We start from the raw sequence: 25,714 nt of genomic DNA, 5'->3' as shown, positions 1-25,714 counted from the left end.
AATAACATTACACTATTTCTAAAAGGGACCACTTAGAGTAAGTTTGCCAATGAGAGTAACATGAAGGCAACAGTCCACTGTACGTAGTGCATGGGGGGGGGGGGGGGGGAGTATGGGTTTTCGTACCTTGCCACCTGAGAGGGATTGGTGGTCCGGTACATCAGCTCCTGAAGGAAGGTAACTCCCTGGGCAGTGTGCTGACCAACCTGATGACCGCCACAGGAGAGAAAACTGCTCCTGAACTCACTCAGGACACACTTCCTCAGGGCACTTGTCATGTATTGCAGAAGTTTAGAGGGAGAGGAAAGAAAAACAAGCAAAGACTTTGGCAGTAGAATATCTAAAGAAGTCTTTTGGTTGACTAAACAATTGACAATTTCAACACAAAGAAACAAAACAAGATCACTATTTGTCCTTGGTTCTTTATAAGTCACTTCTTTCTTTTCTTTTTTGTTTGGTTTTATCAAGCAATCAACTTGTGAGACTGGACTCAATGCCACCTCAAATAATCTTGATCTCTGAATCCAAGCTTATTAAAAAAACAAAAAACAAAAACAAAAACAAAACAAGATAACACCAACAACATCTTGTAACTTATAACATCATCAGTAATAGCCTATTAAATGGGGGGGGGGGGGGGAGGGGGTCACAAAGATTAATATCATAAATACAACATGCCAAGTGACTACTTTTGAGGATTATCAAGTGGCACACTCGACTGAATGTATTTTGAGATCATAATATAGGAAGATGAGAAGGTTGTTGGTACACTATATGAAGAAATATGTTCTGGCTTAGAAGTCAAAACAACTCATAAAACATCATAGATCATAGAATGTTTTCAAAGATTTCAAAAAAAAAAATGTCATAATACAGTGCACTCCCGTTATAACGAACACGGTTATAACGAAATTCCAGTTACAATAAAGTAAAAATTCAGGCCGCAACATTATCAGCTCTATGTATTTTTTTTTATTGTTTATTTGTTCGGTTATAACAAAATTTCGATATAACGAAAGAAAACTGCCGGTCCCGAGGACTTCATTATAACGGGAGTATACTGTACATATCTCCTGTGAGCCATGCATTCCACTTTAAAGGGACTTGAATATGAACTCTCATATTTCTTTCAAATATCATTATGGGTGTATTTAACTTATATCAAAGTGAAGAGTATAATCACAGAGATTAAAAACTGTGAGAAAGATATAAAACAACCAATACCTTGATCTTGGTTCAACTTGTTTCCTGAAGGTTGACTGTAAGGCTCTCTGAAAATTAGTTGAATCACATATCATTTCATCAACATTGTGGTATCCAAATGGACTCAAATCATATCAACATACAAAGTAAATGTGTGTAAACAATCTTGGACTAGAAATGACAGTTGGTTCATTGTAGCTTACAATGATGACTTGTTGGGGGGGGGGGGGGGGTGGTTAGAAGGCAAAAGCATAATCCCATCTTCGCTCTATATATAGCAGCTGTGTAAAACTTTCTTGAAAGTTGGTTTAAAGCAGAAGAAAAACAATCAGATGCTGTTTATTCTTATGGCAAAACCTAAAGGCAGTCCTAGCTAAGATAGGACAGTGGCTATTTTGATACCAAATTAAGAATGCTATGTTCAGAGCAACTCATGCGGAAAGAAGGCACAGGCAAGAAAAAAAAAGAAGAAGCAAATTCCTGTAAGCCAGCCATTGGTTCGTTCTTTTTCCAAATCTCCATTTTTTTTTTTCAATCTTCCCTGCGATAGAAAACCCACACATCACAATGTCCCTTGACAAGCTCCATACGTCACCAGACAGCAGTTAACAATCTTGTGATGACTGAGCAAATTCTTTAATTCTCAAATAGAGATGCTAGCATGCTGTCTTACAATGGGAATGGGAACAAAATAAAGTAAAAAAAAGAAAAAGAAAAGACATAAACAACAACATACCAAGAGTGGATGCAAATGTGATATTTCTGTGGAGCTCCCCGGTGTTGACAATCTCTAAAAAAGAGGAAAATAATGTTGACAATTTTTCACTTGTTTCATCAGATTAAAAGTAATGTTTGGAAACAAAAATGAAGCAAAAGAAAACAACCTTGACCTAGTTTTCATGGACAGTAAACTATAACATTCAAATAAATTTTGGAAGCATGCATATGTACAAATTGCTTGCGACCATGCAAGATCATTATTGTACTTTAGAGGGAGAGTCTGGGAGCAGTTAGAAAAAATAGAAAAAAAAATATATGCAAACATACCAATGCCAGTGATTTCAAATCTCACATCAATATCAATACATTAAATATATGGCAGAGCTGAGACCACAGTCATTACAATCAGAAATATCTGAAAGACTTAAAGGACAAGTTCACCTTTATAAACATAAGGATTGAGAGAATGTAGCAATATTAGTAGAACACATCATTGAAAGTTTGAGGAAAATTGGACAATCCGTTCAAAAGTTATGAATTTTTGAAGTTTTTGTGCAGTAACCGCTGGATGAGAAGACTACTGCAGTGTGTGAATAACTTAGATGTCACATGCGTACAACAATATAAGGAAAATATAAAGAGAATTTCACAAAATTTCATCTTTTGAAAAAAGTACACATTCCCCTGACTCGTTACCGACACATGCTATGGGTAATATTATTCCCCCTGCCTTTAGAAAGAGTCAAGTCAAGTGCTCTTTTATTATGCGAAAAAAGTGAAAATATGTTGAATTTTCTTTACATTTTCTTTATACTGTTGTACGCATATGACTCACAAGCTGTAGTAGTCTCCTCATCCAGCGGTTCCAACACAAAAATTTTAAAAATTCATAACTTTTGCATCGATTGTCCAATTTTCCTCAAACTTTCACTGATGTGTTCTACTAATATTGTTGCATTCTCTCAATCCTTATGTTTATGAAGGTGAACTTGTCCTTTAAAACAAAGGTTTTTTTTTTTTTTTGGGGGGGGGGGGTTTGACATACAAATCATTTTTACACCACCTCATGATGGTCAAAGTGCCTGACAACCTATCAAGCTTTCAAAATGTTTTCCACAGATATCCAGAGCAGAGAGAAAAATCAAAATATTCATAGATACTTCTAAAATGAGAAGGCTGAACATTGCTAAATACAATAATTGCAAATGATTAAAGATACAAATAAATGCATGTTTTAGTGAAAGAATAAGAACTAGAAATTCATGACATTTAAGGGGGAAAAAAGGCAAAACAAAGAGAGATAAGAGAGAAATAGAGAAGAGGGACGAAGATAGTAAAATGGAAGGAAACCACACAGGAAGAGAGACAGAATGAAAGAAAAATGAAAGAACTGTCAACTTATGTAATGGGACTTGGGGACAAACTCACCACTTTGTACCTCAGGAAGTAGTGACTGGTGATTTCCTTCAACTTCCTCTGGATGTAGGAATCTCTTGATATGTCATGCTGCGACAATCCCTCTACAAACTGTGTTGGGAGAGAAAAGAAGTTTTAAATGCAAAGCCCACGTCACACAAGTCAATTCTACTTATGGTAACTCATTGTACCCAAAGGGATAGTGTACCAGATGAAACTTATATAATACCAAGAACAATTTAGTGGTAGAACCAGCATAATTTCCTACTTTTGAAAAAAAAAAGTTCATTACATTAGTCTTTTTTTGAGACAGATGCAATGGAACAGTCTGAAGTACAAGTGATATACATTACCAGTAGAGAGCCTCATGCAAAATCGAGATGACTTAGAAGCTGTTATCATTACCACAGCCCAGTCACAACTTTTAACATCCACTACCATTATGATCATCATTACAACTGTATCCCTGACTGCTTTCTTCTTTATCATCTTCAACATGACCTTCACCATGATTATAATCACCATTTACCACTATCATCATTACCATCATAACTGTTGAATCTGCTACAATAAACATCATCATCCCCATCATTATCTTCATCATCGTTATCATGATATCATCATCATCATGATATCATCAACATCATCACCACCATCATCATCATAATATCATCATCATCATCATCATCACCATCATCATATCCTCATCATAATCATCATATCATCACCATCACCATCACCATCATCATCATATTCATTATAGATCTTCAGCATCATCATCACTATCATCATTATCTGCAACATCATCATCATCATCGATGCTGGATGACACCATTGACATTTCAATCAACTCTGCAACTGTCGCTATGGAAACCACACCTACCAGATGCAGGGTATCTCTGATGGCACTCTGCTGGTTGGGAGGGAGGGTCTTCTTGGCATTGTATGCCCCGGGGAAGAGGATCAGCTCTGTCAAGAGACCTGGAAGCTGGGACTGGGAGGAGCCCTGTATCGTTCAGAAATTTACCATCATTGAGACATATGAGACAGCAAGGGTTCATCATAACTCAGATAACCCCCATAATAACCACAAAATTACTATCATTTTGAGAGAGTACATCAACATTTTAAAAGTGATATATGACATGACAAAACATGGCTACTTTGAACACTGAATCAAACTGAGAAATTTATCCCGACACCTTCAGAAGACAGGGATCATACCAAAAACTGCCCCCAAAGTACGCAAAAGTACTTCTGCCGCCGCCACCACCACCACCACCACCACCACCACTACTACTACTACTACTACTACTACTACTACTACTACTACTACTACTACTACTACTACTACTACTACTACTACTACTACCACTACTACTACTACTACTACTACTACTACTACTACTACTACTATTACTACTACCACTACTACTACTACTACTACCACTACTACTACTACTACTACTACTACTACTACTACTACTACTACTACCACTACTACTACTACTACTACTACTACTACTACTACTACTACTACTACTACTACTACCACTACTACTACTACTACTACTACTACTACTACTACTACTACTACTACCACTACTACTACTACCACTACTACTACTACTACTACTACTACTACTACTACTACTACTACTACTACTACTACAAAATGTACTACTACTACTTCCATCACTACCACTATTAGTAATTCTTCTGTAATAGTGATAGTTATAAAATGACAATAATAATGACAGTGATATCAATGATTATGAACATAAAGAAGACAAAGAAGGCGAATCACAAGAATGACAAGAATATTAAATTATAGAAATGTTAATGAAATATTCTCATGGTCGGACATCCGGGTATTTTGCGTGTCATGGGGTCATGGATAGCAGTGGAGTGAAAACAAACCATAGTCTATAGTCGCGTGAGCCTGGAGTGGTAACGCTGTACGTGTTTTCTGCCCGGGCGCCCCGCGAGCTGTACTACTGTAGCTGTGCAGGCGGCAGGATTAGGCCCTAGGCCTACCCTAAATTAGGCCCTACCCTAAGCCTACTACAGTACTAACGTTAGGCCTATAGACCTACCTGAAGTTTCTATGAGGTACTAAGTAAGCATAGATATCGGGGTAGGGCCTACTCAAAGAGGTTCTACTGCACATCTGGCCATTTTGTCAGGTCGTTGATCCAGAGTCCTGCCGCGATTTCATACGAGCACAGGTCCAGTCCGGCTGCCTTCAACTTGGCAAAATACCGGGACCGATCGATCGACAGGATCCAGATTTTTAGAATATTGCTGGCAAGACATGATGCATGTATCTCATGAATGATGGCACAAATGACAAAATGAATAATGAAAAACAGTCCCCATGTCTGCGTAGAGTTGCACATAAATTATACGCGTTGCACATGCACAGCATGCAGTATGCGCATTATGCAGGCTTAGCGCTTGCATGCGTGCAAGCTGTTTGTTTTCACTCCAGTCAACTGGAAGTGACGTGTAGCCGACCGCAAGAATATACAATGTCTGATATCTGACAAATCTACCAGTCTGCCAATACCCTCACCTGTGAGTAAAGGACACCGCTGCAGAATTTCACGGCATGGCCGATCACATGATACATCCAGCTCATTTCTTCCAGTGACCTCTGACCTCTGACCAGGGTTCTGACGAGGGTCACAAGGTCACCCAGATATAGCAGTGTCTTGCTCCTCCGCTCAAGCTTATCCTGGTACGTCTGTAAATAATTGATTTCAATGTCTGAAAAGTTATGTATCAGAGCAAGATTTTCTCAACAATATGAGAAAATGTGAATGTGTGCTACACTTTGTACTAGCTTCACAAGGTACAATACAATAACTCCAAAACAAGAAGGACACTCATTGTTTGTTACTTATGTACTGGTTGTCTACACATAGTGATTCTATTCTGTATACAAAGGTATTTGACCAGATGAATGATATTCAACTAAAGGGGATGGCTAGTAACTGATCAGTGGGAATCAGTGGGAATGCTGAGGGACGATTGTTCCAATCCTTGTGGGATTCATTTAAGAGTGCATTATATATCTATCCTTGTGTGAAAATTATTTGCTTCAGAATGGTCTCATATTCAAGTAATGAGCAGTTTAATGTTTCCAGGTAAGCGTCCCTGGTCAGTGACGGGGCATTAATCTGCACATTACTTGAATATAGACCGTTCTGAAGCAAATAATTTTCACACAACAGTAGATATATAATGTGCTCTTAAATGAATCCCACAAGGATTGGAACAATCATCCCTCAGCATTCCCACTGATTCCCACTGATCGGTTACTAGCCATCCCCTTAAAACATTGCCATGACAAGCTCTACAACTTGCAAACTCAGCATGTGATATTTTCATAATTTCTTTCAACTGCTGCAACTGCACACACTGAGAAATTTATGGTAACCAATAATGCAAATCATCTAATTAAACAAATGTAAGAATGAAGATAAAGTTCTTGAACTATCCAAATGAGGTTCACAGTACTGCAACTACTCAAGTGACTCAATGTCCTTATATGGTCGCAGAAAGTCTAGTGTGAATACCCAATATTTGCATGGCATCATACTTTTGTCTATGCAGTCTTAAAATACATTGTATATCATCATTATCAGTTTCAAAAGCGGGTCACAATTATTAGTTTCAAAGGCGAGTGTTATGGAATATATGACCCACCTGTGCCGAAGCGAAATAAGTGCCGAGAATGCGCAGAAATCTGAAGACAAGAGGTCGGCTGGTATCGGAGAGGTCAAAATGGACATCCTATTGGGAATTAGACAGAAAGCAGCAGGTGAGATTATAAACATCATTGTCAATGTGATCCAAATGGCAGTTTTAGCACCGTTGGGCCAGTGCAACATTTAGTCAGTGCTCTTCAAATATACCATCCACAAGAAATATAATAGGTTTTTCAATATTGACACACTCACAGGCTTAATCACATGAACATGGTTTAGAATTAATTTTCCTCAACAGAATACCAACACAGTCCTTTTCAGGTTATATTCTTACTTTATTTCACTCCTAAAAGCCACTGAAAATGGACATTTAAGATTTTACTTTTTATCAACCTAGCCATTTTTATTTCATACTTTTTTCTCATTTTCTTTGCTAAAAGCCACTTGGTATGGACTGTAAATGTTTGATTCCTATCAGCAATCTAAAGGGCATTTTGTTGAAAATGGCTATCAAACTGCAGTAGTATAAGTGCAGGGACCCACAATGTTCATGTATGTCGACACAGATTTCATGTCTTAGGAAATTCATTCATCTCACAGCCACATGAAATGAAAAAATATGGTGTTAACCCATTGAGGACGGGCTGATTTTGCTACAACACGCATTTCCCATTGACACTTGCCCGAGTATACTCAGGACTTACCCTCAACGGATTAATATTTGGTTAGAATGTAAGGAAGGATAATAACATGCAAAGACTTAAACAAGAATCAAGACTAAGCTAATGTAGCAACAAACATCAGAAAGAATGACCAAGAGGTTAAGACACATACCACATCCTGCACCATGGCAACGACCTGGGGCAGCTTAAGGATGAGGCGCCCCAGTTCTTGCACCTGTTCAGAGGAGCGGGGGGTCTGCAAGGTGGTGTGGAGCCACGCCCGGACCAGGGTGCACTCCAGGGAACCCCCTCCACCACCTCCTCCCCCACCCACTTGGGGATGGAGGCTATCCAGGAAGGCCTGGTTGGGCAATAGGTGGCAGAGGTAGCGGGCTGTCACGCTGAATCCAGGAAAACAAGATCGAAAGTCATTGCTACGAAGAGAATGGCTGGTATATCAGACTTATATTATCTCCTGGTCTGTTTGTCTATCTGTCTCTTCACAGAGGTACTCAGCTGCTTGTTGTATGCACATGTGTAAATGCAGAAGTATGTAGGCTTTTTTTCATTCACATGTAAATTGTGTGCGTGTGTGTGTGCGTGCATTTCATTGAATATATGTTTTAGGATAAATGTATAAATCTCAACTCTTTTCTCTCTCTCTCCCCCATCCATCTACCTTTCTTTGTCTATCTATCTATCTATCTATCTATTTATCTATTTTTCCATCTATCTATCTATCTATCTATCTATCTATCTATCTATCTATCTATCTATCTCTTGCTCTCTTTATCTCTCCTTCTCCCTGCATCCTCATTGTTTATGAGTGAGTAGATTGGCTGCTATGTATTATACTGACCTTGGGTTGACCTTGCCACTTTGTAGACCAAAGAACCGGAATAGGTCCACAGCAGGAACCTCAGCATCAGAGCTGTTTGGTCTGAAAAAAAAAAATAAACAGATGGATTAAAGGAAGTTGTGATTATGAGTGAGAGAAGAAACAACAGACACAAATAAGTAAACCATAATAGCAATATACACACAAATGCCATCAAAGGTCAAACTTGAGTCTGTTATCATACAGTTTCATTTATTATTTGTGCCATTCCTGGATAATGTTGCCATGTAAAATTATCGTCACCATCATCACCAACAGCATTATTATCATCATCATTGCCATCAGATTACCACCACCATCATCACCATAATCCTCATCACTATCACCATCATCATGCATCACCATCATAATCATCCCCATCATTACCCCCGTCATCACCATCACTATCAACATCATCATCATCATTATCACCATCATCACCACCATCAACACCACCATCATCCTCACACAAGTACATCATCATCACCATCATCACCACTAATACCACCATTACTGCCGTCAGCATCATCATCATCATCATCATCATCATCATCGTCATCATCATCATCACAATAATTATCATTTTCATTGCATTTCTCACTGCCGTCCACTCACAGGTCAGCGGCAAGGAGCGTGAAGCTTGCAGCCACATCAGCCAGCTGTGGGGGTGGGGTCTGGGTGGTGGCGTGCTGCTTGATGAAGGGAAACACATGGGTCCACAGGCAATGAGCAAAGGCTGGAGGATGAAAAAGAGCTGTGCCATCTCTCATAGGGGCTCAAATTCATTGCAAAGAGACCAGTATATATGTGACCTTGGGTCATTTGAGAGATATTCTTGGATTTATGCAATCAAACAATAAAAACACAAAAACTGATTCTGCAGTACTCTGCCTTTAATATGCATATTGTTGGGAGTCATTACAGAGATGTACAGCTGTATAACATACATGTACATTTGCACTGCAAATCATGTACTAAATGGGACCAATGGATATTGATTTCTAGTCCTATATATGTCTTTTCTATGAAGGCACACATGTCCATTTACTAAAAATACTGCATGCATATCAATTTGTTCATTTCTTTACAGTTCTGTGTGATGTCCTTTTTGGTGCATTAAAATGAACAATAAAAAGCCAGCATCAAGTACATAATTTAATTGTATCACAGGGCATTTTCTGTTAAGCATAATACACCTTTGTTTTGTTTCTTGTACTCTTTCACATAATATTTGAGTGATCTGTGCATTTTCATTCATTTGACATCGACAGTACCGGGTAAGTGTTTATTGAGGTAAGATCAGCACTCTCATTTCATGTGTCACAAAATAAGAAAAAAACAACAAAAAAGCTAAAAAGTAAAAATCTCACAAGGCAGTAACAGGGCCATGTTGCATAAACATTGAGATCAAACATTCAAGTCAGAAAATCAAACGTAAGTTTCTGAATACTCAATTCTGATTGGCCAATATCTGACCTATGTGTGATTATCTGACTATCTTTGATTGCATATTTTAATGCAACAGAGCCCAGAATAGAAATGTGTGGCATTGAAACATTGTGGTTCAGACTCACTCCAAGCAACCAGGCACTCTCTATGGAGTACTGGTATGAAAACTGGTTGACAAGACGAAGGCAATACAAGGAAACCTTATAATACCGTAAATGCAGAAATTATCACAGTACATTAATTTTCATGTATTTCGCGCTACTTCCAGCTAACGTGAATTCTATAACTCGCAAAAATAATTTCACAAGTTTCTCTGCACATTTTGAATGGGTTGACAATTGCACGGCACGAATTCAAGAACCTGCAAATACTTTTTTGAGCCACTCAGCGCAAAAAATTAATAACGCGAAAATATCATGTTTACAGTAACGCAGACCTACGTAAAAACTACGACAGTTACCTTGCTGTACCAGGTTTCTCATTATATGAAGGTTTAAACACAAAGCAATATAAAGAGATGGGACCTGTAAAATCATATTGTTATATAAGAAGGGTTTTGCTATTTCTGACCTCTTTGTAATGAGGTTCCGTTATATCGTACCTTTGTACTTTGTGATCAGCAGACTGGAGGTCCTGTCATTCACGGCAGCTGACTGGTTGGACACCCGCTTGTAGAGACTCCTAGAAACAATCAGAAAATATCCCAAATTAAGTCATAAGATGGGGAAGGCCTTTCCTGTGTATATTCAACACAAATTTAGTTACTCATGGCTGCAATAATGTACTGCAGCAAAACATCATTTTTGATAATGCTTTGTATTTTGTGACAGTGAATATAATGGAAGAAAAAATATATATCATCATTAGAAGGTGTGATTTCAGCTGAATAAAAATGATCACAAAACAGATCTTCTGAACAAATTCAAAAATTGCAAAGCAAATGATAATATTGCACAAGACTACAAAATAATAATTGACGGCAACATGTCAAAACAAAAAAGATATGTAAATCAAGAAATAAAATCCAAAATAAAAGAAAGGCCACTCACTAATCAGAGAGATACTTGTATGATTCGTGCATTTCAAAAGGAGACTAAAAATAGCAAATAAGGGAAGCTTTTATATTCTCTTATCTGAAGTTGAAATAATAATCAATTCTTTAAAGGGGGCTCTCTGTAGAATCTGGGAGACTAGCCAACTCTGCCATACCTGTGGCCCGCCATGCTTGTCTGCACAAACATCAGGACTGTCCTCATTTCCTGGTCCCCAGCTGATGACAACAACTCACCAAGTCCTGGAGCTGAATATTTAGACACCAGGCATTCACATGAAATTGAATTAATACCAACACTGTTCCCTAACATGGAAACCACAAACATTTTTGTGAGCATCTATTAACATGTATATCAGTACTGTTGGCCACCATGTATACCACAACAAACATCTGATGTTACATTAGTTAAGAGAAGTCAAATGATACATACATTTGTGATGTATGCTTAATCAATCCTAGTCACATTGAATGATTATTTTCAGCATATTGAAGAATAATCAAAGCTGATGTAAAGGTGATTTCCCTTCCCAAAAGAGAGGACAATCGGCCTGCGTATAAAGTGCAACCTTGTATTAACCACACCCCAAGTTCTTGCTAACTTATTGGTACCTGAAACATTAAAAAAAAAAAAAATCTTGGTAGCTGTGCAGATCCATGACTCTCAAAATCTCAAAGAAATGATTACATTGACATATCACCTGACATGCTCCAGATGATTAACTATAATACTTCTGCTACCAAAACAGACTATTAGGATGATATTCTGAAAGGACCAGCTGTTTTTCTGTGCAAACATTTTGCCGTCATCATGTGTTTACCTCATTCCATGTTGGAGATTGGGAAATTTCTGTCTGCATACAGTGTGGTGAATACACTGGAAAATAAACATGAATAATAAGAGAGAGAGAGAGAGAGGGAGAGAGAGAGAGAGAGCGAGGCAGAGACAGAGGGAGGTGATTTTAAGATGCTCCATGACCTTTGACCCATTAGACCCACCAATGAGCTTGTCCTCAGAGAGGCTGAGCAGACTACTGGAGTCCAGGACCTCCTGGGCTCCCTCCACATAGCAGGTGATGAGTGACCAGTAGTCTGACCGCTTCAGGGGGTCAGACTTCAGTTGGACATAGGACCTGGGTAGCACAGGATCAGATTTGAAACAAAAACCAATTAGCACTGCGGAATATAGATGAACTGAGTTTACGATCTGAGGATCCTAATCATTTTTGTTCTTGTCATCATCTTCATAATCATTACACTCCTGATACTGTTGTCATGTTTGTTTTTTGTTTTTTTTTTCATTATCACTTTTTCACTTACTCACTACTATCATTAATTTGAACTGCTGTTACCATAATTCATGTTGTTATTACTATTATTTACATTTATAAGTATTGTTGCTATCCCAATCAGGATCATTATCATCATTATCAATACTCCTAAAATCCTGTACAACAATCATCCTTATCCAGGGGCAGCACCCAACAATAACATGCCAAAATCAAGGAGATTGTAAAAAAAAAATAAATGAATAAAAAAAATAATAGAGATATTTGTGTGTTACATGCATAGCAATCGGAAAAGAAATTATTTGATTCTCAGGGAGCTTTTTGCACAATCAGAAAGACTTTGCATCATCATTATCACTCCTGCTACTCTAATCATTTTCATCAGCAAGATGACATTCATTATCATCACTAGCAATAGAATCACCATCAGTTCAATTATCATTCTGATAGGGACAGGTATCACAGAGAATGTCTGAGTCTATCTTGCTAGTACCAGAGTGTTAGGAATCATACTGTAAGACACAAAGATTTGACCCACCGACACACTGTGTTGAATGATGCGGCCAGTCTCTCGGCAACCGTCTCCAGATCACACTGCTTCTCCTCGTGGATCAGACACAGAGCAAACAGACCTGTTGACACGGCAACAGATTATGCAACATGACTCAAAATGAGAACATTTGCTACACACTCGCAGGAGACTTCTTTACCAATCATACCGCTATAAAATTTATGGGTTAAAGAACCAGAAACAACTAGATATATCGCTACGGCTGCTGATATGCCTCCGCCATAATGCATGGTTCTCCTAATAGGTCTATAGTACAATGTCTTGACAATGTGTGATGACAGTTTCACACAATTGGCAAAATATTAAAATGACAGGTTTGACACAAATGTGCTGAATGTTCACTTTCCTAGAACTAGGTTCAATTGGATGAATGATTAAAATGTCAGAGTGCAGGTATTTGGGGAATGATGATTTTTACTTGACTTTTGACCCTTTTATAAGTTTATGCATTGAGTAATTTTCAAGGTATTGAGAAAAAGTATAATTTCAGTGTCAAATGGGAAAATAGCATTATCTAAACCTGGCCTTTGACCTTTGACCTCACAGTTCCAAAGAGAATCACTGTTAGGTTGAACATGCATAAATATGTAAGTTTCATGATGAAACCTTGAGTTACTTTCGAGATATGGAGGAAAAAGTGCAATTTAGCACTTTCACTTGACCTTTTACCTTTTGACCTTTGACCTTTTGGCAAGAAACTTCCCCAAAAATATATATTGGGTAATACATGCCATACATCAAGTTTAAAAAAAAAACAAACCTTCAGGCATATTGCATTTTAAGGAAAGTAGTGATATTTTGAGGAGTTGACCTTGACCTTTGACCCCTGACCTTTGACCCATGACCCCCAACTTCCCTAGATAATCACTGCCCATCGGTACAAGCATATATACTAAGTTCCATGAAGATACCTTGAACCATTTGCGAGATATGGAGAAAAACATGAAATTTCTTTTTTTTTTTCACAAAATAACCTGTGACCTTTGACCTTTGACCCTGTGACCCTATAATCCACACAAAGTATTATCCCCCAAGGATATACCCTCATACCAAGTTTGATGTAAAACCACCACACGGTTCTTGAGATATCGACAAAAACAAAACGGGACGGACAGACGTACGTACGGACGGACGGACGGACGGACGGACGGACGGACGGACGGACGGACGGACGACCCGAAAACATAATGCCTCCGGCCACTTCGTTGCGGAGGCATAAAAATGCTCAAAAGTAATTATAGCCAGAGGTAGGAATACCAATAAATATCAATGTGCTGCAGCTATGGGATTTGAGAAAGTGATTCAAAGAGGAGTTGATTTTTGATATATGTTTATAAAAATAAAAACACAATGTAGAAAAAAAGCCTTTTCTTGACTGAAAAATGGGACTGTTCCCATCAGATAGGAACAGTTCGCAGGAGTCAGGCAGTCTGGGAATTACCTCTCCATATCAGCAGCCGTCTCTTGACGTTCAGATTCTGGGTGGGCATCAGGTCCAAGAAATCTAGCACTCGACTTGTCTGTGGAGAAGCAGGCATTGAGAAGACATCATGGCATGAACACAATATAAATATGATGACTGGCGGGGGAGGGAACATACCGAATGTTCCACCCGAAGGGTTTGAAATGCTATTGAGGGAGGTTATAAGTGCCGAGACGAAGTCGAGGGACTAATAGCCTCCCGAAATAGCATTTCAAACCTTGAGGGTGGAACGTTTGGTACATGTTCCCGACAACAAAAGTCATCATCTGTTATATTATATGGGTTAGTCAAATACGTCAACGTCAACGTAACCACCCACCAGCACAACGCACTCGATCGCTCGCTCGCGCAGAGCCAAATTCACTGTGCGCGCGGTCCTAGGCCTTCTGTCATTTGTTACGTGAAAATGTTTTCCCATGGGAGAACATTACAAAGAATGTTCGCCCGTGGGCGAACATAGTGAATGTGCCTCCATCACGTGGCTGTGTTTAGCCAATCACTATTAAACCGGTATTTGACTAACCCATTTAATATAAATAGATGTCATATAGACAGAGAGCTAATACTGTAACCAAAGCAAGATATTTCTGTGGTCTTGAATTTTTGTGAATTGCAACTGGGATTCAATGTATATAGTGTAGACAAGAACTTTCACATACAATTTTAATTTTGTGAATCTTTGCTCTCCCAAAGTTAGAGAAATTAAAATGCACGCGAGCATTTCTGGTTTTACTCTACTATGATTCTGGCATAAAAGGAGAAACTTTCTTTCCCTGCGATATCAATCGAGCACGCATTGACCCCATACACTCTCAATGCACACTTAATGAATTCAAGATAAAATAACTTTTGTCCACAAAGAATGACAAATTAAAAAAGTTTGACAGGTTATAACATCAACAAAAAAAAAAAGAATGAAGAAAGCAGCTGTTTTAATTGAAATGATCGCATATATGTTACAAAAATAAACAATAGGGCATCAATTACCATGATTATTCATATAAAAGCAGCCTTCAGACTTCGAAGATCTTACCAGAGGTGAAAGGTCCACCAGGAACCCAAGGGTCAAGAAGAGGTCAAAGAAACGCTGCAGACCAATCTCACCGAGTTCCTGCATGGTGCGGCTGTGAAACTTGGAGTACAGCCTATGCAACAATCACAAATCAAGACAGTAATACAACAAACTTATCATATAAATCAACAAGGAATGCAAAGAGGTTTTGTCCTATCCTCTAAGCTTTTCACCTCACTGTGAATGTAACCATGGCAACTAAAACAGATAATAATGACAGAATATCATGTCTTCATTCATTTCTGAAGTCTTTGGTCTGAATTCACCAAGGTACCCATAGTTTAAATCTAGTCCAGGAATTACGCAAATATTGACTGTGGAAATGCACACTGCATATCACAAACGCCAACAGGCATCCTATAAGAAATGCACACCAGCACACCCATGTGATAGGTAAGCCTATCTAGCACTTGTTTTAATCCATGGACAAAGTTTAAACCATTGCTTTGATTTAGAATACCTTTGTAAATTCTGTTCTTTATATGAATCTATATGATCTTCACTTTTTTTTAATTTTTTATTTACCGGGTAGTTGGTCTGTGTATTGCAGGCGTATGGAGTTTTGGCCTAAGTTTTAAGTGCATGTTCAAGCTTTAATGGCAGAAGCACTCATCTGCAAGCCTTGCTAATGAGGACATAGATCTCTGTAGACGATTGATAATGTCTGTTACTGCATTTGTGACTTTCCTATTAGACCACATCATATTTTCATGGACAAAGGAACTTCATATGAGTTGTGGGTATGTGCATTTTCTCCTACCTGCCCTGCAGCTGTTTCCATGGCTGACCATTCCCCGCTGAATTCCATTTGGTCATCTTCGTGGCCAGGATTCTCAGGAACAAATGAAAACTTGTGTCCTGGCCCCTAAATATGTGCAAAGTATTCATGAAATGTCAAAGTATTCATAAAATACAGTAACTTGCACATAACTGAACTCATTATTAAAATCTACCAGACTATCAACATCCCATTCTTATTTCAGGGTTGCCAACCTCCACAGATCAAAGAAGAAGGAAAAAATACTAATGCACATTTTTTCCTCCATAGTATGGTTAAAAGGAAAAAAGAAAGCCATACAAATTTGGATTTTGAGATAGGAAAATTGTATCATATCAAGCATGTCAAATCAAATTTTGATAAAGACAGATTGCCCTTCAGTAGTCACAATATTACTTTGTGTGAAAACAAAACATAGCAAAGTAATAAAGCATGCAGAGAAATTGCAACGTACTGCATAATTATACCATGTTTTGCAATGGTATGATTCTCCAGAATTTCCTGGATGGACTGATATTTGTGAAATCAACAACCCATCAAAATATTGCCCCCTCTTAATGCAAATTTAAGGGATATTGCCCCCAAGGTGGTAAAGCACTATCACTTTTGTTTCTCACTCCATTGATCTGCTTATCGACTACAAAATATACAGTGTATACAGATTTTTTGACATAGATATTTTGAAAACCTTGATAATTGGGTAGGCAAATAAGAATGCGCATCATGTCACTAATGCCACATTCAGCATACTCATGCATTGTATACTAACAAAATACCTTGACAGATTTGATATATGCAATATATCAAAAAAATATGACACCCAATTGGTATACATGTAGCTTTTATTTTCCTCAATAAAGAACTAACATTTGACGACATGGCAACTATCACTATAAACATCTGACTACTTTGGATATTTTGCTTTTGGCCAGCATATCACAACCGAAAGACACTCTATGTTTCTGGCAAGTTGATGAGACACTGATACTGCATGTCACGCGCACACACATGCACACATGCACAGACAGATAATATACAAACTGCACACATCATACTGCATACTGCTTCAGATTTCAGCACCAGACATTGGTGATAACGAAGATTTGAATACCAAAAGCCAGAATTACCTTGGTGGTTGGCCATCACAGCGGCTCTTACACGCCTGGAACCAGCTAAGAGCTGATTTGCTGCACGTGGAAGAAACATATCACAATCATAAACACCAGCTGAGCACCTCTCTGGAAGTTGGACTGATGCTTGAAGCCAAACTCAGGGGAATTCCCATGATATTCTTGCTCTACTTCTATGACCATTTGTAAAGCATTCCAAATTTCACAAGCAGTACATAACACTGAAGGACAGCTGGAAAACTTCAATGCAGTAACTGATACATATAATCTCTTCCCCGTGTCATTCCTTGTGCATTTTGTTTCTTTTCTCAGTCATGTGATTCACGTTGATCTATGAACTGTATTGAAATAGAAGTCCAAAGTTAAGTAAACAGTTTCGATTTTATTATTTATCTGTTCACATTGAGTTGATATGTTATAGCAATAAGAAGATAGCATTAGTAACTTCACTGCAGCAATATACACAACAAAAATTCACAGGTAGTACACCTTCATTACTGCAGGGAAACCTTGTTATAATAAGCTTGCTATTGGCTATGATCGAGGTACAGTGTACCGTTTTTAATAAGGTGAATTTGGCAGTCCTGATTTTCAATTGCTGTATTTAGCTGGTCTCGTTTCTAGTATGTTGACAACAAGATACTGGTTGTGTAACAAGGTAAAATCGGCAGTTCCAGCAAAATCTTTATTTATAACATGTTTCCCTGTAGTTTGACACAGTGAATATGTCTGCCTAAATGTTACTTTACACAAACTTACCTAATGCTAGCTAATCCCTGGATACCTTGAGAAGGAACATTCAGTCGTTGATTCTGAAAATGAACACAAAGCACCAAATCCCTTATAAATTAGATAATTCTACCAACAAAATAGCATGTTTCAAGACTTTATTTGCATTCTCCTGGTAGGCCTATACGTAGAGCGTAAGAAAATCAAGATGAAATAGTCGAAACAGAGAGAATAATAATACAGAAATCTGCCAAAGAAATTACCTTGTGATGCATATCTTCATTATTAAAATACATTTGGTTACAATGGTTACATACATTTGCTCCAAGTGCTGCATTACTACGAGTAAATGAACACATTCACACAAACGCTCAGTATGCAAGAGATGGTGGCCATTGATAGCAATGTATGCTGCACACTGCACATCCGGATTAATAATGGAGCTAGTGTAGCTCATTGTTAGCTAAATATGAGTCCTATCATCAATGGCAAGCACCGTTAGCCGTCACCTGTCTAGAGCGCCCACCTGCCGTATGCGGCCACTGAAAAATCTCCCCTTAGAGAAAAGCCATGTTGAAGACCCTGTGTATAGCAGCCACCTGTCTAACGCGGCCAGCAACCACCTAATTTTATCTTCCCCAGTAAATTTCAACCCATCTATAGCGGGCAACAGACCCATACAGAGCCATAGATGAGCTGATAATTCAGCACGTTTTCTGCTTTGCAGCCGTGCCACTCATTCATTGTTGACACTACGCAGCATGCGTACTGCCGTGCAACAACTCCTATTATCGGCATCGTTGAATGCATGAAAACAAACGTGCACATACGTATACACATGCATGAACATGTCAGTACATTTTACAGATGTATACAATATATGTACATGTAGGTAATGCACATAAAAATGGTAAAAAACCTGTCTATAGCAGCCACCTGTCTATGAGGCCACTCTTTTTATCTTTCTAATTTGTCTATCATCAATGATATCATAATCAGGTAAACATATCTATTTTTAGGCAAAGGTTTGGGACATTCCTACTTGTTTACAAAAGAAGCATTCATTTCAGATTTCAAGACAATAGCCGGGTTCACACGTACACCAATTAGCGGGATACAAATCTCGAGATTTGCATCGCGATCGTCATCCCAAGTTTTTTGCACGTGTGGACAGAAAAAACCCGAAAATTAGCGGGATAAGCATCGCGATGCTAATCCCAAGAAATCTTGCGCTGGTTCGCCAATTAGCGGGATAATTGGCCACGCGCTGGTACGTGTGAACGGTCGGGATTAGAATCTCGAGTTTTTATATCCCATCATGCAATGCGCACATCACAACAGCGAGGCCTCTGCGAAGAGGTCCTTCACCTCTTTGGAGCACAACAAAAACAGCGCGCGAACCACACCACTGACGCGTAAAAGACAATGGACAAAGGTAAGTGCGCGCAGGCAGTGATAGAGAAGGGCGCTGTGTGACCCAGTTTGCAGGCTTTGCTGTTATCTCTATCGGCAATTAGCGGGATAATTCGGTACGTGTGGACGCTCGCCAAATTAGCGGGATACCGATCGCGATCGCTATCCCGCTAATTTGGTACGTGTGGACGCTCGCAAAAAAACTCGGGATGAGCATCGCGATCGTCATCCCGCTAATTTGTACGTGTGAACCTGGCTAATAGAGTGTCAGAGTGATGATGTCACAGTCTTTTGTTACAGCTTGGGTTGGAACCAGGTGCAAGCGTGGTTAGCAACAATAAGGGCAAGGTTGTTTACAACAAGTTTCCATGGCGATTAATGGTCATAGCATCACACTCTGTTACTCTATGGTCTTGGAATCTGAAATTAACATTAAACAGGTGATGGTACCTTTGGACATGATCTATATTTAGCAAAGCCATATTGTTTAGACATATCTTCTTGTTCATTTTAAATCAGGTGTTCTGGAAGAAACACCTGGTCAAACTTTGCATTGTTAACCTTGTACATTTAACTGGTGATTACCTAAATCCTTAAAAAGTAAAGAGTTTAGAGGTAGTAAGGCAAGACATACGTACAAAAACAAAATACTTTCTCAAGTTTTCAATTATGGAGACTGTGCATCTTATTTGCAATTTTGGAAGCCAAGACTGTATCAGATATTATCCAGCTGGCTTCAAGAACAAGTCTGTATGATTAATGTTACTTTATATGTTACAGTCTTAGCAAAATAATTGCAATGTGTATTGCCTTCTGGCCAATTAAATCTACAAGGTACTGAAATACACTTTAATTTGGAAACCTGACTACTACTGTATGTTGCAGCACAGGCAAAAAAAAACCCCACAAAACAATAACAACAACAACAACAACAACAACAACAAATGGTTCCCAAAAATATGATCACCCAGTGTATATGTACCAGTATGTTTCTAATAGCTCCTGCATGTATAGAAGTGATTACATAATAGTCTTGGTCACTCACCAGCTTTCTGTAGCAGTAGTCCCAGAGACTGGCCAGAAGTTTTGGGTGTGGCTCCCAGAGATCACACAGCCCCAGGAGATGGTGCAGGTAGGACTGGACCTTGGCCTCGCTGGTCTCCTGGTCCTGGATCGAAGGATGAGTATCATGTTATGGCAACAAATCAGATATCTACATTCTAGCATTTATACCATTTTGAAGCTCTGGTATGGCTGAGGAAGCAAATCATCCTGACTATTCAGTATTAGTGCAGAATTTAATCATTATTCTACATACAAAACAAAACAACACTTTTATAGTCAATGAAAACTTTTGTTACCTAGAATAACCCCCATAAACCTCCATAGCAAATTGAAATAAAATCCGACAAGAAATCAGGCTGATAGAGCACATACAAGAAATGTGTCAAACAACCATCCTTAGAAAATCAAAAACTGAAATTGTGATGTGAATAAGTTTTCTTCAAAAAGGATACAATGTCACACAGTACAATAATTTTTCCAAAATGCCAGACTACATAAGTTCAAGTAAAGAAGCTTTTAGTGAAATGAGGTTTGCAGTTGCTGACAAGTTTTCATATTTTATTTTTTTTTACAATTATTGCAGGTTCATCAAACCTACGCAGTGTTAAATAACACTGCACTTTCATTGAAGTCTTCACAGACGTAATAATATCAGACTAAATTTCTGTTCATTTAAAAGCAGTAACAACCTTCCAGTTGAGCTATTTTTGAAACAGATACCTACTAAATAATTTGAAGTTTATCCTAGTGGTTTTTGTTGTTGTTGTTGTTTTTAAATGGACATATGCACTACATTATCTTTTCAAACTTTGACTAGCACAGGACACTGATATATTCATCAGCTGAAATTTTCTTTTGCAAGGGGTCTTCCATTTCCACTAAATCCTTTTCCAATAACAGAATAACATATTTGCTTCTTAAAAGATTACATTGAATTCATAATGATATTCACCAAGAGGTCAACAACCTTTGACATCTTACCTTTGACAAAACTTTCTTCATAAGATCTTCAACCAAAAACCAGTGACTCTTGATGATTGGCTGAAACACACATGCACATAAATATACACAACATGAGTAAATTCATGTACGAGTAAATGCACAACAAGCCAGAACATTTGAAGGAAAAAGTTACACTTCTGAAGAAAAAGAATGAACACAACTACATGTATACGAATCAAATCCAGAAGAGTCAAGGTTTGTAGTACATGAAGAACCATAATTCCTTGCAAGCTATAAAATCAGTAACATGTAACACAGGATACATTATTAAACAGTCAGAGGTGTATAACAAGAAGCAAAGACATGTGATCAGCCATCTCATGTTTTTTTAATCAAAGCTTTTAAAATTAATACTTTAGACTGGAATGTCTGATTTTCTCAAACTTCACTGATGTGCTCTTCTAAAATATCTGCACTTACTGAAGGAAGACATGTATTTGGGGTAAATTCTACTTGGCCTCCAAAGATTGTGGCTAAAAGGAAGGCAAACGTGAGAGGTTGCTACATGTACAATTGTAGCTACTGGAGGAAATTGTTGATTCTTGAATGTGACAATGTATATCATACCTCAGATGTTTTCTGCCCCACCCTGTCGTACTGGTAGATCGGGGAAACACCCTGGAGTAGCCACAAGCAGAATCCAACAGGATCCTCAGCTTCAGGAACACAGCCTGCTTGGACCGACAATCACACATTGATACACTGTGATAGCTTGGCTATACTGCCTTTCCATCACTTACTAAGGTGCTAACATAATATGTCACAAGCATGTCATGTGATTTCACATCGTGGTCAAAATGCATGTTACAGGGCTTATTGGGTACCACCGAGCACACACTGTTACTATACAATGTATGTTGGATACCAAACTCATAAACATTTTACATCACTATCATTTTCATCTTAAAAATTTCTCCTGACTCCACAAAAGGACAAAATTTGTGCACTCTTTTACCAGGTTGACACTCTATAATGCATCACTCACTGCAATTGATGTCACACATAATTATATTTTTTGGGCGAATCCGGGCATTTACCCCCAGAGGGCAATTACCCCCTGGCTAAATACTGGTAAGTGGTAAGGTTAGAGTTAAGATTAGGGTTAGGGTTAGGAGTTTGGGTTAGGGTTAGGACTAGGTTCAGGATTAGGATCAGGATTAGGGCCAGGGGAAGGGTCCGGGGTAATTGCCCAGGGGGTAATTGCCCTAGACCCTTTTTTGGGTAGCTGCATGCACCCAGTTGCAACCATTGTGCATGCATGCATGACAGTATAGCCAGTCTACAGTGGCAGATGTTTTAATTGTTATCCATACAAAAGACCAGATAATTCAGAAGCAAGTTAAGCATGAAAAAAAGGTTACAAAAATGTGATGTTCTTGGCATTAGAACTTTACCTGTTCCTCTGCTGTCACTCTCCCTTTGTGTCTCGAATACAGGGTAGAGAAGTTGGTGAAGAGTTCCCCAAAATGACTGGAAAAGGAGAAAGCACACCAACGTATTAATCTTTTTTGCTTTGTGCAATAAAAGTAAAGCCAAGTATTCCCTGCTACTATAAAATATAAAGCCAAACAATCCCTGTAAGTGAACAAATATTATTTGTTCATCTCCAGTGAAGTTTTGCATGACTTGTTAAATAGGTATGTTACAGAAAACATCTTGAACTCATGGAAGCAAATGATTTGCTATCAAAATGCTAATAGTTATTACTTCTCTTCCTTTCTTACTTGTAGTTTAAAGTTTGCAAAGCTATTTCATCACAAAAACTCATAAAATTGTCAATTCTAAATTGGTCTTTTTAAGGACCTCTTCTGGAACCAAGACTTACAGTCATGTTACAATACCTGCATCTTCCATAGCAACTGTTAAAATCCTTGCATAGCTGACTGGCTGTTATGCCTCTGTTGTGACGGCACCTGCAGGAATCGTTTTTGTCTTGCTATTGTTATATAAGGGTATTAAGGAATGATGACAAGCAAATGTTAAAGAGAACTAACAGGTGATTACATAATTCTATCCCATGAGAGAGACGATTCCACAATGGCTTGTCTCATTTGGCATCTGGGCTGCCCAAAACATTAGTTAGGTTCACACGCTGTTCCTAAACTTAAGTTTAGGTCGAAAACTCAACTCTCCATGATTAGCTTGTAGTTTAGCACCGTGTGGACGCATGCAAAAGTTAGCAATCTTAAAGTTTAGTCGATGATTAGAGACATCTCAGGGTTTATGCTCTCTCCAAGAGCCACGGGGAGGTCCTCCCTCATACTTTCGCTCCATGTGGACAACAATAATCAACAAGTTCTTGAGTTAGCGTGAACCTCGCTTCTCGTTCGCATCTGGGTCAACCTCCAGCTGCGCTATTTTGTGTGGGCATAAGGTCATCTAGTACAGACTCTGCATTTCCGGTGTAATCACCTACGGCTGTAGCAGGATTCGCTCGTAAGTTGTAACTTGTTAGGTGCGCATGTGAACCCGCGTTGTGCATTCACAAGTGGAGCTAATCATCGACAGTTAAGTTTCGACCTAAACTTCAAGTTTGGTAACTGCGTGTGAACATAACTATTGTTTAAACTGATCACATCTCATTTGGCATTTGGGCGGCAAATTGTGTGTACTGACCACACTGTATTTTGTTCCCCTGTGTGAATAACATGAAGACCTTGGAACAGAAAAACAAACAAATAAACAAACAAACATACCAGGCCGGAGAGCTCCATCTGCCTGTAGTCCAGGAGATGGAGAAGAAGGAGCCAGAGTTCCTGCATGCAGGCACAGGGGAAGAAACCTGCCTGGTGGACCTCACTCATACTCAGCTGGGTGAAGAGGGAAATATAGAGACAGAGAAGTATAATTAAGCATATGAAAAAGAAAGATGAATGAATTAAGTGGACAGAAACTACTTCATTGCGCACTGTATAAGCTGTTATTTTCGCAAGGGATTGATTATTGCAAATTTTGCAAATCACTGCTGGACAACGAATTCAACAACACGCGTAAATGTCACCATGAGCAAGGGTAATTGTGCATTTATACTTCAGCATCGGTGTCAATTTGCGAAAACAACATCTCGCAAAAAATATGTGTGACCTCCTCATTTGCAAAAAATCTGTATGCAAAAATAACAGCTCATACAGTATGGCATATATTTTGCAAGTCCAGACTTACTTGTAGTGTACAAGTGCTAAATTATCTAAATTATTAATCTAATGCTGCCAAGAAACACACCCATGCAGTGAAAAATAAGCACTGTTACTATTCAAGAATCTGAAGTTATTAAGCTACCACCTTGGAGAAAATGTAAAATGCACTTGTGTTGTAAGAGGCTATATGTTGGCATGTTGCTCATTTCACAACTATCAGGTGACTCATGAAATTTACAAAAATAAAGCTATGAATGTATGGCATATACGTATAAGAATACAGTCGAGTACACACATTATGTAAGTATATACGTGTATACAAACATACTTTTATATGCGTCTGTGCGTGTCTGCATGGAGAAATAGAGTGACAGACACAGATTATCAAAAATGGAATATTGATATATTTCTAGCTTTAAAATGGACATTTTCTATCTATGTAATGTTAAACCAGACAAAGATCAAACTTCCAAAATTGAGATCAGTCTCATTAACAGTTGCTACTGGGACTGGAATCTATTTCCCATTCTCAGACGAAAATACAAAAACAAAATAGTATTTCCAGTTCTTGTGTTTGCTTATTGCGGAAAAAAACCAAACTATCCAGCTTATTCCACAATTTATCATTACTTACAATCAGTGCTAAACCTGAATGTCTCTCTTAATTTCCAAGACCCACCTTGTTGTATCTCATAATAGCAATGCTGATCAGGTCCTGCATCAAGTCCTCGACCTGACTGTTAAGACAACTTAGCACTTCGGTTTCCACACTGGATCCTAAAATGTGGGGACATTAGTTTTTAAAAAAATGCCACAAAAACATTTATACGAAAAATAAAGACAATATCACAGACAGTGATGACTAGAGTTTGACAACAAGAAATGGGATGTTCAAAGCAAGGTTCATATTTGAGTACAGTACATTTAAAAGTCTACCAAGCAAACACCAATATA

The 25,714-nt window shown here is 38.4% G+C and overlaps 1 protein-coding gene across 1 annotated transcript in view; it reads right to left on the bottom strand.

Annotated features, from left to right (window-relative positions):
• Positions 1-25,714, bottom strand: part of LOC139724100 (protein MMS22-like) — a 40,152-nt gene that overhangs the window by 3,690 nt on the left and 10,748 nt on the right. The window contains exons 9-33 of the mRNA XM_071635301.1: positions 25,440-25,537; positions 24,320-24,433; positions 23,018-23,093; positions 22,191-22,294; positions 21,603-21,662; positions 20,602-20,724; positions 18,174-18,226; positions 17,412-17,471; positions 16,267-16,371; positions 15,468-15,579; positions 14,393-14,471; positions 12,919-13,012; positions 12,091-12,224; positions 11,250-11,340; positions 10,642-10,721; positions 9,207-9,327; positions 8,574-8,654; positions 7,887-8,115; positions 7,051-7,137; positions 5,915-6,085; positions 4,223-4,345; positions 3,352-3,450; positions 1,940-1,993; positions 1,225-1,271; positions 127-270 (exon numbers count right to left, since the gene is read on the bottom strand). Of these exons, the coding sequence (XP_071491402.1) occupies positions 127-270; positions 1,225-1,271; positions 1,940-1,993; positions 3,352-3,450; positions 4,223-4,345; positions 5,915-6,085; positions 7,051-7,137; positions 7,887-8,115; positions 8,574-8,654; positions 9,207-9,327; positions 10,642-10,721; positions 11,250-11,340; positions 12,091-12,224; positions 12,919-13,012; positions 14,393-14,471; positions 15,468-15,579; positions 16,267-16,371; positions 17,412-17,471; positions 18,174-18,226; positions 20,602-20,724; positions 21,603-21,662; positions 22,191-22,294; positions 23,018-23,093; positions 24,320-24,433; positions 25,440-25,537 (2,539 nt within the window). The remainder of the gene's footprint in view (positions 1-126; positions 271-1,224; positions 1,272-1,939; positions 1,994-3,351; positions 3,451-4,222; positions 4,346-5,914; positions 6,086-7,050; positions 7,138-7,886; positions 8,116-8,573; positions 8,655-9,206; positions 9,328-10,641; positions 10,722-11,249; positions 11,341-12,090; positions 12,225-12,918; positions 13,013-14,392; positions 14,472-15,467; positions 15,580-16,266; positions 16,372-17,411; positions 17,472-18,173; positions 18,227-20,601; positions 20,725-21,602; positions 21,663-22,190; positions 22,295-23,017; positions 23,094-24,319; positions 24,434-25,439; positions 25,538-25,714) is intronic.

Source organism: Diadema antillarum, unplaced genomic scaffold (genome assembly GCF_040938485.1).
Source record: "Diadema antillarum isolate AM-2024a unplaced genomic scaffold, OU_Dant_1.0 scf00000015, whole genome shotgun sequence".
Taxonomy (NCBI): Eukaryota; Metazoa; Echinodermata; class Echinoidea; order Diadematoida; family Diadematidae; genus Diadema; species Diadema antillarum.
The sequence above is the reverse complement of the archived record's forward strand: the minus strand, read 5'-3'. Positions and strand labels throughout refer to the sequence as shown.